The sequence below is a fragment of the Belonocnema kinseyi genome, chromosome 8, assembly GCF_010883055.1.
Source record: "Belonocnema kinseyi isolate 2016_QV_RU_SX_M_011 chromosome 8, B_treatae_v1, whole genome shotgun sequence".
Taxonomy (NCBI): Eukaryota; Metazoa; Arthropoda; class Insecta; order Hymenoptera; family Cynipidae; genus Belonocnema; species Belonocnema kinseyi.
This window is the reverse complement of record NC_046664.1, coordinates 118,620,032-118,639,470: the sequence shown is the minus strand read 5'-3', so window position 1 is coordinate 118,639,470 and position 19,439 is coordinate 118,620,032. Positions and strand designations below refer to the sequence as shown.

The 19,439-nt window shown below is 33.8% G+C and overlaps 1 protein-coding gene across 11 annotated transcripts in view; it reads right to left on the bottom strand.

Annotated features, from left to right (window-relative positions):
* The window catches only part of LOC117179013 (beta carbonic anhydrase 1), a 544,277-nt gene that overhangs the window by 109,048 nt on the left and 415,790 nt on the right, over positions 1-19,439 (bottom strand). For 8 of the 11 annotated variants that reach the window (XM_033370635.1, XM_033370633.1, XM_033370632.1 and 5 more), the window contains exons 2-4: positions 7,280-7,364; positions 6,888-7,075; positions 6,595-6,786 (exon numbers count right to left, since the gene is read on the bottom strand). In XM_033370635.1, the coding sequence (XP_033226526.1) occupies positions 6,595-6,786; positions 6,888-7,075; positions 7,280-7,340 (441 nt within the window). In that variant the 5' untranslated portion in view covers positions 7,341-7,364. Of the gene's footprint in view, positions 1-6,329; positions 6,488-6,594; positions 6,810-6,887; positions 7,076-7,172; positions 7,365-19,439 lie in introns of those variants that run through there. The other 3 variants (XM_033370638.1, XM_033370639.1, XM_033370640.1) reach the window with 3 other exon arrangements.

The window sequence follows — 19,439 nt, the reverse complement described above, 5'->3', positions numbered from 1 at the left end:
CATGAAAGAGGGAGCTCTTAATATTTTGACACCAAAATCATGTCGATACACCTTACCGACTGCGAGTAAAGCCACCCACGCTTTAACTTGACAGACTGTATAAGCGCCATAACTTTCAATAGGTATGTTGCAAGATCATGATTTCAAATAATGTTGAAAATTTCCTTGTAAAGTGTAAGCTAATGTTTACAAAATGCTGAAATCATTGCCCTTCAATATTGATAAAAGTTCACACATTGAATGTGAATGTATTGCATTACAGTAATATTGTGTATAGAATGTCCCTATTTGTAAGACTTATGCATTCTTCTTTACTGCTAATATATTAATTAATTAAATTCCAAATTACTTAATTTTATTTTAAATTCAGTCGCCCTAAGACATCTTCCGAGATTTTATGTATCTACAGCACTGGACGCCTCCCTTCCATTTATGAAACCGCCCACCACCGAAGCTGAGTAGAGAGACTGGTGGTAGAACTCAAACATCTGGTGATTGTGTCGAACTCCCCTCTCTGGACAGGCCTGATTTTTAACCCATCGGACTCTCAGGATTTGACTATGAAGAAAGTAGTAAATTAACAGGACAGCAATACTAATTAACATTGTCCTATAATTAAACTGAAATAAAGATTGTGATAAAGCCGTGACCGTGGTACTTTGACGGTCGATGTGTAAAATTGCAGCGTCCTGCACTGAAAAATATTTGACCTATATTATTTGTCGTAAAGATACATAGAGCACTGCATTTACACGACACTTTGGATTGACCAATAACATCGAATTTACAATTTTCCTGTGTGATTTGAATAGACTGAATTTATAAGTCCTTGATAGAGAGCAAAATTATATGCAGTATGTTATTGCCACTGATGGAGACACGATTTGGGCCTAAACGATAAATCGCGGAAAAACCCGAAATCGCGAGCAATCAACTGTCGTCCGACCAGCAGCAAGCAGGCAGGCACGAGCTTAGGCCGCCAAACAAGACCAGTTATTACGATTTTGTTATGATGGGTTTTCTTCAGGGTGGCGTCCCATGGCAACTTTAATCTTTACGCAAAAATGCAAAACTTCAAATAACCTGACATATCAGCCAATGGTAGTGTTTCTATGGATTACTAGGAAAGTATCATTGGCTGAAATATCTAGTGATGTGACCTTTTGCGCCAATATTAACGCTGCCATGGGATGCTCATCTTGACAATGTACAAGCACAAAATTTCTTCACTGAAGTAACTGTGAATTTACACGCTGTGTGTTTTTTTCAGCGACGTTCGTTATTTTACGCAAGTCTCGTTCATTCACGCAGACTCCTGTAAATTCACCACATATTATGTGGGTCAATTAGTGTCCAAAGCAGTAAAATATAAAATAAGACAACATTTTTTTACCGTGCAGTGCAAGTTTTACGAGCCTCATGACTTTTTTTGTTCTCAAGCTTTTTTCAGCCCGCGAGCTTTTTTCGGTTAGTTCTATTTTTTCGATAGGTCTTTTTTCAACAGGTCGACAACGACCGAAAGCGCCAAAAGAATTTTAAGAAAATAAGGGCGCTAGGCTTCCCAGTAGGACGCCCCTCCTCCCGCCCTCTGCCACCCAAGGGCGCCAAAAGAAAGTTAAGGCCGGCACTGATTACCTCACATATTTTTTCCTATTAGAATTGGAAACACGGCCTTTAAATCCACGAAAAACGTGTAGACTTTTCCTCCAATTTTAAAGTAATATATAGCAATCTTCAAATTGTGAAAATGTGAATTTTTTCTTTATTTCCAAATTTAGGATTCTTCTGGCCACAAGGTACAAATTTGAAAACATTTTTCATTGTGGGAAATATTTTCTTTATATTTTAGGGGGAATCCTGTGTAATTTCCGGTGACGAAAGAATTTTGTGTCCAAATATTGGCATTCTTTAAAAGCTGAAAACTAAGAAAATTAATTTTTAAACCTAAAACGGCCTCGAGAGGCAATAAAATAAAATTTAAATTTTACTGAATAATTGTCCTAATCGAAAGATCAATCACTTATGATATGGAACAATGCGCAGTTGATGAGTTCTTTACTTCTACATGAAGATTAATTAGAAAATACTTTTGCTTCCATTTGAAGAAAGTAAACATACAAAAATGCAAATAGATCAATCAGTTTGTATCGAAAGAAAGAGTCTTTTCTGCTCTTGCATCAACTTTGAGTTATGTTTCATTACTTTTAACTCCTTATATCTATTGCTCAGGCAACTTCCGTTAAATTGCCAAACATAATCATAATTTTCTTGTGACAATTAAAACTTTTATGATAATATTTGATTAAATTTATAGAAACCAAAAGCTATTGTGGACATTTTTTAGTGCATATTTATGAATTTCTGTTATAGAATAAAGTAGTTCTTGCTCATTCGTAATGGAATTAGTATAGGCTCCCAGATAGCAAAGTCAATCGCACCGCATTCGGGTTTCCTCGCACGGCGTGCGCGCAGGAGATGACGCAGCTGCGTTCTCATATGCGAGAAACGTGCGTCGCACAACGTGAACCCTCTCGATGTATGACGCATGTGCGTCACACGTAACGCGTGTCACTGCGGATATGGTGTGGGACTGCATGAACAGTTATGATGTTCAGAGGGTATATAAATAATGTTTACATTTAGATTTTTAAATACAAAACAAGTAATTCATTATAAAAGTATTTTTTATTGTAGGAAATAGTACGTAAAATATAATTTTTCAAGACTTCATAAACTTAAGAATATGGTACTTGCGACATTAGTAATTTATGTTCAAAATAATTTTTTTTTTTGAAACTTTGGAAAATGATGATAAACGTAAAAACGGAAATGAATAGCCTATTTCTAGTTTAAATAATTAAAACAATTATGAAGTCGGTACAACAGAAATGAACTTTTAATTATTTCAACCAGACATAGGTTATTTATGTATGTTTTTATACTTCTAATCGTGTCCCATAGTTCCAGGGAACAATACTTATTATTGTGGACCAACCGAACAATTTTATTTTTTTAATTGAAATTAATTTCAAATTAAAATTATAAAAGCTTAAAATTATAGTTTCTAAATATGTCAAATGCATTGCACATTAAAATTATATAATTATATGCATTCAATGATTTTTACAAACCTCATTCATTCTTACGATAAAATGAAGAAAGTTCTAATTTTTGAAAATTAACAATATTGACGATTATAATTTCATCAATTTTCAATTCTAATAATCATTCACATTTATTTAACCTCACGCGGTAATAATAGTTTGTATTATTATTAAAGTTGCAACAAATATTAAATAATAATAAATTATTAGAGATTTGGAAAATCACATATATTTGTATTATTATCAACGATATATATAGTAAACAATTAATTTTAATCAATTTAATTAAAGTGTGAATTGAAAAATTAATCAAAATTAATTATTTTTTATTATTATTTGTTACTAATTAATTATAATAATTAAAGCTACTGTCAATCGATAAATAAATAATAATAAATTATTGCACATTTTACAAATCACACATTTCATTTTTTGAGAAGTTGTAGGCTCCAAAGACTACGATCATGGTTCTTTAAAGCAACTAATCTCGACACAACCGGAAAATATAAATCGTCCACTCATACTAGAATTTATCATCACCTGAAACTTTTTTAGAGCTACCAAGCTTTGTATAATGTTACAAGGAAGCGTGTTGACGAACCAGATGAAGTGATCTCAGAAGAACATCCTTTTGCATCTGGCGCGCGATGGATTGGATCTGACGCCGGCAAGTCTGGATTTTGTTAGGTTGGCTAAGATTTTAAGTTTTCACACCTGCAAGGCAGTGAATTATAAGAACCACAAGATGGAATTTGCAGCCTAGGTACAGCCTGCTAAGCTCGAAAACAAGAGCTTGATATTTCGGACGTTTTTTCCTCCTTTGCCGTAATATTAAAATTGGGTGGTGCCGAGAATTCAATCAGGTAAATTATCTTAATCTCCAGATCTTAGAGGACAATTTTAAGCTTTGTGGCACTGATACGTAGAGTGGTGGAGAATGAGAAATTCTAGTAGATCTTATAATGATCATTCTCCACAACGGACTAACATTTTCCCCAGGGTGCATGGCACGAGGGACATTAGATCAACACCATAGCAGTGCCGTAGATGGTAATATAACACTGTTAGAGCCGCACAATATCTCTCTATGTACCCATAGCGCGCAGGCATTAAGCATCCACTGAGAACATGTCCAAGTCTTTCTGGCTTTTGCTTGCACGCTCGGCAGTTAGCATCGCCTACATTTACATTCATTAGGCGCTCACGGTAAAATAAGATGTCTATAATGCCGTCTTGAAAGGCTAAAAGAAATCACTCAGTCTCCGATCTCAATCCACCAGATTTGAAAAACATGTTGGATAGACCCATCGACAGCTCTTCTCTACGTACGGTGCCGTAGAATTTACCATGAAGGGGCTGGTCAGCATGTTCTCTTGGTAGAAGTGAATGTTCTGTTTCCAGTACAGAACTTTTCAGCACCAAATGTGTTGGTGATGCTAGGCCATGTGTAGTGACGCTGAAATAAAATGGAAGATCAAGCTCCTCTGCGGACGTACCAGTCGCATTAGAGAATCTGTGTTTTTTAGAATTAGAACGACTGTAGCCAGAACCGTTCTTAGATGAAGATACTCTAAGCTCAGCAAACCTCTACTCTCTTTTTCTCGAGGGAGGTATATATGAGATACGGAAGATCTAGGATCATAACTTCGATGGATTGTCATCATCTTGCGCATGCTTCGGTCAGGTTGCTTCAACTCATCGACGTTCCATTTTACTGCACTAAACTTGTAGAGCAGTATATGAATGGCCAAAATATTGTTCGCCTGGATTTTATTCTTGCTAGCTAATTCAAAAGCCCAAATTTTTCTGATAATTTTGCGATAACTTTTTTCACGGTCCGTTTTTAACTCAGGCACATCTTGGTTTTTCGCTTGCGCCATTCCAAGATATGCATACGTTTCTCCATTACCCAGATGTTGAATGGCACTTCCACATAAGAGTTGAAAATCCTGATCTTCAGGCGATGATGTATTTTCTAATCTTCCTTTGTATAGACTGACGCAGGCACACTTGTCCAGTCCAAAGCCCATGCCAATTACTTTAGAGATCCTATTTATCGAGATCACAAGCATTTATAGGTCCTCTTTTGAAAAGGTAAAAAGTTTAAGGTCGTCCATGTACAAAAAGTGGTTGCCCTTAAATTTTCTTCTGTTCGACAGGCCATATATGTACCCAGAGCTTTTGTTTCGGAACACGATAGAGACAAGAGGTATATGCAAAAAAGTTTCGGGCTTGCGTCTCACTTGGAAGATCTCCCCTCATATATTTGATATAGTAGGTAGTTACTTGTCTTTTGTCAAATGTTTTGAAAAATTTTGTCCACCACAAGAGTATGAGTTCTTTCATGCATCTGACTATTCTTTATGCACCTCCAGGCACTTAAGGAGCCTAAGAAGTAGCTCATGGTTCGTGTTATCGATGCCTTTCGATAGTCAATCCAAGACATGGACAGATTGCGTCGATACCTGTCAGAATCCTGGTTAATAAACCCGTCTATTAACAGGTTCTCTCTGCAATCTGCCAGTCGTCTTTTGCATCCGCGTTATTCAACTATTGCACTCCATACCGGCTCGATAGATGTTACAATCATCTCTTCGAAGATGCCAGTGAATAGCTTATAGCTAGAGTTTAAACAAGCTATGGGCTGGTAGTTATTTGAACTTACAAATCTCCGGTCTTATTGATCAGTACCGTGCGTCCTTCCACTAACCACTGCGGGATGAGTTGTTCTTCTTTTAATAAAAAATATACGAGCTAGATGTTGGTGCGTAAAAGTGAACTTCTTCCACCAAAAGTTGTTGGTTTTATCTGGCCCTGGCGCTGAAAAGTTCTTAATTCTAGCCATAACTTTCTTAACTTCTTCAGCAGTAATTCTTGAACACTCCTCATCTCCTTGTTTCAACAATTGCATCTATGATTTTTTTCAATCTTTTACTCGGGGACACCGGTTTTTTCATCATACCCACAGACTAAGTCAAGTGACTGATGAGATAAGGATGTTATAAGTTAATTTAATATAATGTTTGAAATCTCTTGCAATGATTTTGTAGGTACAAAATTAAGATCATGGTGTAGTTTGGAGTTCGCCTTTTACCGCTGTTATACTTGAACAGCAGCCACGAGTTTTGGATGTGACAACAGTCAACACTGGATGTTTTATTAGAGCCATTAATTTTTTCCTGGCGGATTGCGCATGAGGACGACATGATTGATCAAAATCAAAAAGCAATATTAAAATGTCTATATTGAGTTATGCTAATCGCTCAAGTAGTGTCCTCTACAATACTTTGAAAAACGACATATATTTCGTCAGCAAATGGGTCTGTGGCAGCATGCATAGTCTACTCAATTGAAAAGAAATTCTTCCGTTCTATATTTGTAAACTATAAAATTAAAATTGGAAAATCATTGAGAAGAAATATGTATCTTTTTAAGTCAGACTGATAGCAATCATCTTAAAGAATAATTAATATGTCTAAGCATTACGAACCTGTGATAATTTGTCTTGTATGGAAAACTTATTTTCCGGGTCTATATAAGCCACAAATTTTCTCAAAGGCGTTTCGGCTTGAAATAAGATAGGCTCATGAAATCCTGTAATTTCCAGTTGCTGAAATTTTGCTAAACTGCTACTACCATGAGCGCAAAGCCAGGCTCGTAAAGGTGATATTCTTCGATTCATCTGGAAGATGCAATATCATAAAACTGCATTTTATATTTTAAGTAATATCCAATTATTTAGTTATAGAATGTTCATATTAAATTGAAACACAAATTACTTACTTGCGATGCAAATTCTTCATCCTTTAATGCATACAACAAATTCATAGCTTTACAGTCACTATGTCCACAAACTATAACGTGCCTTATGTCATTAACGACACATCCTAGTTCTAATGCAGCGGGTTCGCACATTGTTAATTCATCCGCAAAATGCTGCGAATGTGGAACTATATTACCTGCATTTCTCACTGGAAGAAAGAATAGCCATTTTTAATCAATTCTTATCTCGTCACCGTCAACATATTTATTATTGTATACTATGAAACTTCTGTGTTTAAAGCTAACCTGAATGCTGATGTGACGATGTTAAAATAAAAAGTTTTACGTTATCTGACAAAATTCAAGATGGCGCAAGGATTTCTGAGATGCAAATAATAGAGCCGAAGTCGTACCGACAAACATATCTCCAACGTTTGTTTCCGTAAATCTAGTTGGGATCATCCGAGAGTCCATACAGGTAAAGAATACCGCCTTTGGCTGGGATAAGAAAAAGTAGAAACATATTAGTAAGTGGGTCATGCTTAAAAAACAAGCATAAATGTCTACGCTGCAGTTTTTAATCATGTAGAACTAAGTGTTTTTCATTAAATGGCTAAATTCTCATTTTTGTCCAAACACCTGACATTTTTCCCTGAAAATGTTGACAACGAAACTATTCAAAATTCTGGGTTAAACAAACTCATAATGAAATCATTTGTATTTATAAGTTGGCAGACATGACATTAATGTTCCATAACAAAATGAGCTCGTGGGACCGGCACCTCTAGAGAAAAAGGTTTTCTCTAAGTACTTAAGGGCATGTGACACAACCAAATACCTATATTACCGACCTCACTTTATCAGTTCATTGAATAATTTTTTGAACCTAAGAACTTTTTTTGTAAATAAATAATTATAATAAAACATTTTTTGAACGTTCGAACTTTTTTTATACATAAAATATCGTTCTCAAACTTTGAGAAATGCAAGAGCCGAAAGAAAACTACGTTTAAGTACACAGCTTAATAATAAAAGATGTAAAAAAAAATATTTCAACTATCAATTCCATCGGCATCAGCCGGTAACGTTGTATACGAAAATACGAACCCTGGCGGACACTAGACGAGGCTCTAGAGGGTTTACAAATTTACAAGAACAATTAATTATTTAAACAATTTTAATTTAAAAATTAAAAATTTGGCCTTTATCCTACGAGTCGATTTGTTTTCGAAATCAAGTTAGAATGTCCATTCGATGACTCTTTTCTATGTTGCTTTGTAAATTTACAAGAACTTTTATTTATTTAAAGAATTTTAATTTAAAAATTCAGAGTATGCTCTTTTTCTACAAGTCAATTTTTTACGGAGTCAAGTAAGAATGTCTATCTGATGACTATTTTCTGTGTTGCTTTGTAAATTTACAAGAACTATCATTTATTTAAAGAATTTCAATTTAAAAATAAGAGTTTAACCTTTAATTCTATGAGTTAATTTTTTTTACGAAGTCAAGTAAGAATGTCTATATGATGACTCTTTTTTAAGTTGCTTTTTAAATTTACAAGAACCATTAATTATTTAAACAATTTAATTAACACATTAATGGTTTGTGGCCTTTATCCTACCAGTCAATTTGTTTTGGAAATCAACTTAGAATGTCCATTCGATGACTATTTCCATGTTGCTTTGTTAGTTTACAAGAACTATTATTTATTTAAATAATTTCAATTTAAAAATAATAGTTTGCCCTTGTTTCTACAAGTCAATTTGTTTACAGGAGTCAAGTAAGAATGTCTATCAGATGACTCTTTTCTATGTTGCTTTGCAAATTTACAGGATGTACTAATTATTTAAACAATTTTAACTGCAAAATTTAGAGTGTAACTATTTTCTATGATTGAATTTGTTTATGGAGTCAACTAAAAATATCTATCGGATGACTCTTTTCTATGTTGCTTTTTAAATTCACAAGAAATATTAATAATTGAAACAATTTCAATTACAAAATTAAGAGCTTGGTTTTCTTTCTACGGGTAGGCTCCATATTTAACATAATTAACTAAGAATCTTTCCGATTATTTTTTTCTATGATTCTTTGAAAATGTACAATTGTTAATTATTTTAAAAAATTTTATTAACATATTTGTAGCTTGGTTATTTTTCAAGGAAGAGGCATAATTTGCTTACGGAGTGAACTAAAAATGTCTTGGATGATCACTTCCTACCATAGTTTGTATATTTATAAGAATTATTAATGATTTAAACAATATTCATAAAAATATTAAGAGTAAGGGTATTTTTCAATTAATAAACACAACTTGTTTACAAAGTTAACTAAATTTTGTTTTTGGGATGAGTCTTTCCTAAGTTATTTGTTAAATTTACAAGAATTAATAATTGTTTAAAGAACTTTCATAGAAAATTCAGAATTTGGCTTTTTTTTAACGAATACGAACAGTTTTTTTACAAATTTAACTGAGAACGTCTTTCCGATTAATTATAATAATCAAATTTTCATGATTTATTATTTAAACTGCTTTCATGAGGAAATTAAGAGTTTGGGCAAATTCAGAACTTAACTGTTTTAGATTTTGAACCATTTTAACATTTTAAACAAATTAGTTATTATAAGAAAAATTATGCACTATATATTTAATAAGAATTTAAAAAGAAATTCAAACTATATAATGGTACAAACTTTCATTTTCATTAGTTTTAATAATTATTTCTATTTATTAATTTCTTCTAGTAATTTCATAATCTCTTCAGTTGAATATTTTGCTTTATCGAGATTTTCTGTAGTATATTTTCTCCTGCAGTATACTCCTCCATATATTTTACTGTGATCAATCACTCAGTCGAACATATAACCAGTATTATTATGACCTATTTTTATATGATTTTTCATGTTTAAATAAATCATACTTTCATGTCCTGGCATACTTCTCTAGCTTCTTTTATGCCCATGCACTTTTTCATGCAGATTTTCGTGTTTCTGTGACTTCTTATGTCTCTTCTAACTAGGGTCTCATTCACACATTCTAACCAGTCTTTCCGCGGTCTACCACTGGGTGCGCTGCCATTTACTTTACCTTGATACACTTGTTTTGTTAGTCGTTCATTTGGCATTCTATCAACATGCCCGAACCATCTTTACCGATATCTTTTCCATGTGTCTACTAGCGTCTCTTCTGCTCCACATTCTTTTAAAATTATCTCGTTACTTACTTTGTCCATCAGAGTTTTCCCGTATATTATGCGCATGAATCTCATGTCAATTGCGTTAATTTTAATCTTATCTTTTTCTTGATAAGTCCATGTCTCGCCACCGTATAATACAGCCGGTACAAATATAGAATTATGCATTGCCACTTTAGCTTTATTTGTTATATTTTTACTTCTGTTAAGAGGACCTGATCTACCAATAACCTTCTTACCTTCGTTTATGGGTCTATCTAATTCCTCATCTATCTTCCCGTCGCTAGTAAATAAGCTATCAAGGTCTATGAACTTATCAACTTGTTCAATTCTCTCATCATTCAATAAAATGTTGCATAGTGTTTTCTCACTCTTTCCTTTAAACACCATAGTTTTTGTTTTATTTGCGTTAATTTTGAGGCCCATGCTCTTCATGCTGGCATCTAGTTTATTCAACATTCTTTGTAAGTCTTCGATCAACTCTGACATACCTTATCATCTGCGAACGCTAACCCACGTACCCTTACTATTTCGAGATCCACACCCTCTTCGTCGAAAAGAGCCATTCTTAAACACTTGTCCATAAATAATACAAATAACCATTAAGACATAACGCATCCTTGTCTAACTTCTTGAATAATATCGAAACAGTCACTCAATTTCCCATTCACCCTTACACTCGCTTTGTTACCCGTATATATTGCTTTTATAACTTCTAGAAGCCATCCATTGACTCCGTACTCTTTCAGGACTTCCCAACGTTTACTTCTATCTACCTTGTCAAAAGCTTTTTCTAGGTCAACAAATGCACAGAAAACTTTTTTTCCTACTCTCAAACTTTTTTCTGTTATTTGCCTTAAGCTAAATATGTGATCCGTACATGACCTTCCTAGCATAAGCCCACTTTGGACTTCCCAAATCTTTGCTTCTGTTATTTTGATTACCCTACGAATAAGTATTTTTGAGTATATTTTACTTACGGGACTTAACAAGCTAATCCCTCTGTAATTATTGCAGTCGCCTTTATCTCCCTTTCTTTTGTATATTGGTAGGATAATCGCTTTTTTCAATCTCTGGAACCTCTCCCATCTCGAAACATAAATTTATCAATTCGCACAGTCTATATGGTATGTACCCGCCACAGTGTTTAAGCATTTCAGAGTTAATACCTTCTACCCCGGCAGCCTTACCGTTTGTCAAGTTCTTAATTACGTCCCTAACCTCAGTGACACAGACTTTCTCAATTGAGTTTTCTATCGCATCGTGTTCAACATCGCAGTTGTGGTGTCCTATAGCTTCAATATTGAATAAATCGTTTAAAGAGCTCTAAATATCAGGTGTCATTAGATACTTTATTTCTCCTCCCGAGAATCCAATCTTATAATTTAAAAAATGTATCTAATTCGAAAATTTGAAAGGTAAGGATTAAATTAAAGAGAGAAAAGAAATCAGAAGAATAGGCAGTAGCTTTCAGTATACTTATTTAAATTCGTTATAAATGATGTGCTGATGTTTTGGTCACGTTGTCACATTTTCAACCTGTCAACTTTACCAAATTTGTCTAACCTTAAACAAATTTGGCTCCTTTTTTGCCCTCATATATTATCTTAAGGAAAACGAATTCCTTTTCCAAAAATCAGTTACAGTTTCAGCTTTTAGGTTATAAAATGTGTAAGCTGTACCAATCAGGAGCGCGATATAAACAGACGTGCATCGGTGAGCGGGAGTCTAATGTACTTTAGTGAGTAGTAACCGCTGTTCTCCCATCGTTAAGCCCACCTCGGCGCTCGCCTCAATAAGACTTTTTTTATATACAGCTATATGAGTCCAGACACTTGAGTTTGGACACTCTGTATACATAGTTCCCTACCCTGAAACCCAGAACCTCATCTCCGTTTATAATAACTCTGGCTTTACCTAGCTGTAATTATCAGCGCTTCAATTCATTTCCTGGGGATTAAATTGGATTTTTTGTTCGAAAAAATAAACCATAAACTTCATTTTTAAAAAAGAATGCTTGGGCCCTTTTGTCATTACACCGTTCAAATATGTAATCGAAGAAATTTAAATATTATTTTTTAAATATGCAATAGGCGAAAGAAGGCTAAATTGGCGCAATTAATGATAAGCTATGTTTTGGTTACTTTCATACCATTATAATGTAAAAAAAATAATAATACACTGCAGTCCCGCTATAGTAGCCGTTTCGGGGGTAACTTTTATCTCAACGTACTAACTCGGGACTCACCTAACCATTAACAATCAGGGCCGTCTCAATCATTTTTGTTAGTTTCGTCTTTAAAATTTGTTTTGGTTGTATTTTTACCATTTTGATTTTATAATGTCATAATGAGCGTGAAAATGTTTATGTGGGTTTTTTAAACGATAAAAAATCTACATAACCTCACAGTGGAAATTAGAATTACCGCAGTTTTTCAAAATTTGAATTTCGGTATTTAAGAGGATTATTTTCTACACTTGTGATTTCGCTATTCAGAAGTATTAGTTTTCAACTCAACACAATTTATTTTCAATTAAAAAATATTTTTAATCCAACCAAATAGACAAGTATGTAATTTTCACCAGTAATATACAACTGAATTGTATAATTACTTTAAATTATTTATTTTATTTTATTTACTTGGTATATATAATGTATTGCAAGTATACTTTCAACATGGATCTCAATAAACATCATCTTCGAAAAAGGTTTAATACTCCAAACATAACCTGAAAACAAACTTTGCCTACTTTATGCATGATATCCATTCAATTTGTCTGAAACAAAGAAACTAAATATTTGGCTGAAATAAGAATAAAAATTTTGCTCTTACACCTTAAACTATACCATATTTTTCAAAATACCCAGAAAAAAAGAAACGATTGAACTGTAGCACTTTGCATTACGAATCTTAATATTCCAGATTGACAAAGTTGCATTTCAATTATTTTGGGAATCTTTGAATTGGTCAGCTATTTGGACTTACTTAAATCTGCCAAGCCATAACCTCAAAACACTAAATTAAGTTAAATTCGTGATTTACGATTGACAGAAGAAACGCATGAATCGTTTCAAGCTCTCAATGAAACGGAGTTTGAAGGATGTCAAACTGAATGTAGAAGTGCAGGTTCTCTTTTACAGAAACGAATCTGTATCTTACAATTGATGTTTGATGAAGTCCGATGATTTGTATAATGCAGATTACGCTCTTCATTATTCAATTCTAGTGAATAGGAAGTGACTGCATGTCAATTTGAATAGGAAAATGCAGATAAGTTAGGGACTGTCCACTATCGCGAACTTGTGAAACCAGGTAGCATTTTCAAGTTGCGTTTTAAATTGGGATTAAAACCAATTTTAGCACTGTTTTTATTAGTTTAGAACAATAAGTGAATACCAAAAATTCACATTTTTCGAAAATAAGTGTTCAATGAAGAATTTTTATCGCATTCAGTGAAAAAAGACATTTCTTGTTAAAAACGTTTTTGTACAGGAAAATAATTATTTTATTATATCATATAAGTTTCAACACACCATAAGCTGAAAGGAACTTTAGTATATATTCCATTGTATAAATTAATCCAAATTTATTTTAAGTTCACTTTTATGTGAAGGTAAGTTAATTGAAGCTTATAATTTGTTTAAACATATAATATACTTAAATGATTATTTTTTTTTACAAAAACAGTTTTAATATAAATCGTGTTTTTTCGTTGTATACGATGAAAATTACACATATGTAACACTTAGTTTCCAATAAATCTTAATTGTTTTCATATATTTAGTAGTGTAAACTATGTGAAATAATTAAAAAATGGTTGTTAAGCTCAAATGAAAATGCATCTTCGAAATCCTATCTGGTTTCGCGAGTTCACATTTTGGCCGCATTGAAAAAATAGATGGCGTATTGAAGCGTAGGGTATCCCAAAAGTATTATTACGATTGACCGTCGTTTTTTAATCGATAACGAAATATTTCTTGGTGAATCTTAAATGATCACTTCTCCGATTCACTGGCACCTCTAACCTATCGTTAGCAATCTGTCTATCCCCTAGCAGCACGGAACATTCCAGAAACGTTCCTGTAACGTTCCGCGGGAACCTTCGGAACGTTCCCTGAGCGTGTAAAATGTCCGCCACTTAGGAAAGTACAAAGAATAAATGATCGTTATTATTATTATCAATGAATATCCGATAAACCATAAGTGATAGGTCAAAATTAATGTCAGTTTATGATATTGATACCATATTAAAATGTAGTGTATACGGTACTAAAAACTATAAAAGGACATCTATTTTTACCTATCTCTTACGGTTTACGAGATAATTGTTATTAAAAATAACAATAATGGAAGGTTCACCACAGGTCTCAGTGGAACGTTCCCGAGCGGCGTACATTTTACATCCTCAAGAAACGTTCCCGGAACGTTTTGTGCTGTTAGGGTCCTCTTTAAGATACACATTTCATACGACTTTAAATACGATTGAAAGGCGGCCAATCGTTTCTGATTTCTTAGGTAGACTGTTTTGAGGCACCTGATTACACTTCTTCTAAAATTTTATGTTTATCTTCGAAAGGTAAACGCTTCCTCTTGTTTTCTTTCAATATTTTCGTAACGCGCATAACATATACACTGAGTGACTAAAATCGAACTGAACCGAATGTATTGCGATATGTTTACAACATACTGAAAATGACTGAAGCAGAGGACACGATTAACTCCCGAGAGTACAGCCCGCTTTTTGCATATACACTCCTACGTTGTTGTTGAGTTGCTCCGCTGAGCTCGCAGCGCTTCACTTTCGCCCACTTGGACCACCTTGTCCTCTATAACGGGAACTTTTCTAGTGGGACTGCAGTGTACTTCGCTAAGAATATATAAAATAGTTATACGCGCAATTTCGATTCATTTGGCTCAGCACTATTATTGTTTCTTGTTATATTTATGTCCACAAAAAAACCGGCGATGCAAGAAATCGGCGGGATTATATTATACTATCAGTTTCCCATACCCAGAATTTTGTTCTCAAAACCATTTTTCTTATGGCATTCAATCCCACCAAATTACATAGCCAAATTTTATTTCACAAATTCAAGTAGTATTGCCTGGCAGACTTTTTGCAGCGCAGATTGTTTTTCGGGACTTAATGTTATATTTAATTCAAACAAAATAGATACACTACCGGTTAAAATTGTGCATAATAAATCACGTCATTAAAAATAAAACGAATATTTTGATCGTTTGCATTTTTAAATTGGCAGTCTCATTGTCATTGTGATCGTTCCCTGCAAATTTTAATTAATTATTCAATACAAATGCATAAAAAGCAGGAATCATGTCAAAAGAAAGCTTTAGGAATTGAAATAGTGTGCTTGTTATCTAAAAAAACCCCGTAATTTGTATGTAACCGCATTGTTTGTAAATACTGACACAAATTCCTCCAACCGTTTTTTTCCCTCCGTATTAAAGAGTTAGGTAATATTATAATTATGCATTGTCAATGATTTTTTTAAAGATAATAAGATGTTTAATTGATCCATTTTTTTCTCAATTCAAGTTCGACATTATTTTATATCATACTTCTTCAAGTATTAATCACATGAAAAAAATAATGATTTCGTAATTTAATTAATTCTAACATGCAACCGAGGACAAAGCCGTCTGCAGCTTTTTATGAAAATCAAAACCTTTAAAGATAAGAAAATATGATGGTTTGCTTCTGTGGCATTTCATGTGCTGGAAAAATTACCTTTAAAGATATCTAACAAGAAGGATCAGTTATTTTGGACAAAAATAGAGATAGCTGTAATATAACCTCTTATTCGTTGATGTTCTACTAGAAACGGACTTAACGCAATGTTTCTAGTGTACCAATACAAGAAAACTGCATACCGACCGGATTGATAATAATAATATTTAATAGTTTCTTCCATGTAGCCCACAAGATAACCCACATAACAATATGTCGACACTATGCCAGCATAGTGCTTGCCCGATGTGCAGAATGATCGACATGTCGTGATGGAAAAAATTCTCACTTATGTGACCCCATATGCGTTGCATATGTGGAGCACGTCTTGTCCGCAAGCGCATGTGATCCAGTTGCCCTCACAACGTAACCTCATATGCGTCGCATGTGCTTCGCACTTCGTTGCAACACGCACGTATCGGCAAACCGCCCTCGTATAATTATAATAATTTAAAACATTTTTTAATCATTGAGGGACCGGATCGAAAATGGGAACATAAATATGTGCTCTTATTCGATGCGGCTCCTGAATTATTCACTCAACTAAGTTCCAGAAACAATATTAAAAAAAATAAATTAATATCAACATATTGAGAAATATATTTTAAGAAACATTTCAAACATCGATTAAACCCTTTTGAAAGGTATTGTGCTCATATTTTTAGCAGATGCTATATGTTCTATATAATATTTCATTCCTTTTTAACAGGAACCAGACCTAAGTTTCGTTCCATTTTGCTACTGCCAGTTAAACAATTGAATTTTTATCCTATCGTTAATTTAACTGCATATATCATCGAAAATCTGGAGATAGCAGTTCAAAGTTTAGTAAAAAATTATTTTATTCGATCAATAATATAATAATCAATAATTCAATAGTATCTCCAGTAAGATTATTCTGGCAATTCCATGCTGCATATCTCCAATTAAATATCAACAAAACTAACACATATCACTCATATACTTATTTAGTTTACATATACTTTTTACATAAAGTAAACATATACTCATGTAAACTTGATATTAATAAACTGTAATTTTATATCTTAACCATTTTTAAATCAATAATTTGATTGTCTAAACCTTTCGTTTTTGCTTGTTCCTCAATCCATGTTTTCTATTTTTTTCATAAATTTAGAATCAAAAAAAGAGGAAGTAGCATAAGTTTAGATATCTTCATTTTATGTCAAGGTAAGTACATCTCATCTGAGACGTAACATACCTCGTTATAAATTTTGGTACAACGGCCTGGAAACGAAAGCAATACGAAAATTCTGAGATAATCGAATATTAAATTGTTTTAAATACATACATTTTTAAAACATTTCTTAACTTCTTCTCTATATAAAATTATAAAATAGAATTTCAAACTAATTTTTAAATTTATTTTTAATATTAATGTAAAAAATATCTAAAGTTTTTCTCTAAATTAAAATTAAAAAATCAAATTTTTTCGAATTAGAATAAAAAAATAAAATTTGATGAACATTTTCTAAGTATCTTCTCGTATTAAAATAAATAAATTTTATAAAAAAAATTGTAAGTATTTTTCCAAATTAAAATAAAAAATAAATTTCACGAAAATTTTCAAAGTATTTTTTATAATTCGAACAAATAAATCAATTTTACGAAAAATTTTCTAAATATTTTTCCGAATTAAAATAAATAAATCAATTTCACGTATATCCTCTAAGTATTTTGTCGAATTAAAATAAATAAATCAATTTTTCGAACAAATTTTTAAGTATTTTTTCGAATTAAAATAAATCAATTTCACGAAAATTTTCTAAGTATGTATGTATTTAATCTCTCCCTTTTACGGGTTTGAGGACTACTACTTATATTCTAGTCTTTCGCATTACGTAGGATAAACAATCGTAACAGTAGTAACCTTAATTCTTAAAATGAGCGAGCTTCCAGGGCTTCCGTTTCCTCTTACCTTAAAAAATGCATATTCCACGATATTGAAAACAATTTTCGCTTTTTACTGTCCTTTTTCAGGATCACCCGTTTGGCTCTGCCCTACTCCCTTACTTTCCCTTACTTCTTCCCCTTTCTTCATCCACATCACTCCCTGTCCACTACCATCCAAGATCCATCTTACACACTCATCCACGCTCAACTGTCCCTCTTCCTCTCCTGTACATCTCTCTAATGCATGTGCCCATGACTCCATTTCATATCCACATACTCTACATAAACCTTTTTGACCTTTAAACCTTTGACCATCATATACCATCTATTGTACCTCGAATCTATAATCTTTCTCCATCTCTCTTCTCCTTGTTTAATAGCTCTAACTCTATATCCTGCCACTCCATACCCCCTTCTCGAATATTACAAACCCTTCTCATTTTTCTCTTTTCTTCCTCCCATTTTGAATTTCCCAAATTGCCTCTCGCTTCACTGTTCCGAATTTCGCTCAAACATGCTTGTGCTATTCTGCTTCCTTCTCCCCTTTTTAGCTTCTCTTCAAACTTCCAGGCTCTCTTAATATTTGTCTAATAACCATATTTTCTCTTCCTAACTCTTCTCTTAACATATATCCTGGGCAACTCCAGCTAACCCCCATTACCCACCTCAAAAATTGGTCATGCATGCTCTCTGCTTTCCTATGATCCTTCCATCCCCAGATCTCCACACCATAACGCAACACCGCCCAAACCAACGCATCAAACAACCAGACCCTCATTCTCAAATCGTTCTTGAACCTTCTCTTTCCTATACCCCATACTTGGCCCATTACTTTACTCGCACATTCAATTCTTTTCCTCACCTGCAGCTCGTTACCCCTCTTGCCTCAAACCAAAAACCTAAGTAACAGAATTCCTCCACCCTTTCCACTGTTTGTCCGTTCATCTTCCAAACGTAGTCTATTATGGTGTTTCTCTTTCTGAAACACATCACCTTGGTCTTCTCTACGCTCACCGTCAGATCTTTTGCTCCCACATACTCTTCGAAGATTCTCATCATTAGGTTCATCCCCTTCTCATCATCTGCTAACAGAACTACACCGTCCGCGTATGCTAAAAAGTATAGTTTGCTATTACGCATAACCGTTCCTGCTTTCCCTTTCTCCTTTAGCTTCCCCTCTAGGTCTACCAGCAGGATATTAAATAGTAACGGACTCAAAGGATACCCTTGCCTCAGACCTCTGCCTGTCCAGAAAACCTGCCCTTTTTTCTTTCCTATTTTCACCCTAATCCTGGTTTCAGTAAACATTTCTTTTATCCCCACCACCAACTTTTCCTCTACATCCCTCTCTTTCATTGCCTGCCATAGCACTCTTCTGTTTACTGAGTTCTCCAACTGCATATATATTTATTTCTGCATATATTTTATAGCCGACTGACATGAGAGTGATCCCTCTGTATTCCTCTACCTTATTTCCTTCCCCTTTCTTGACAGGCGTTACCACCAGTCCCGTCGCCCACTCTTCCGGCTAACCTTCCTCTTTCCAGACCATGTTGCAGATCTTCCACATCCCATCCCTAATCCCTTCTCCGCCATACTTCATCGCTTCGTTCTCCATCCCATCTTCTCCTGTCGCCTTGTTTCTTTTTATCCTATTTATTGCCTCATCCACTTCTTCTCTAGTTATCTCGTTCCCTTCCTCCATTACTCCTGG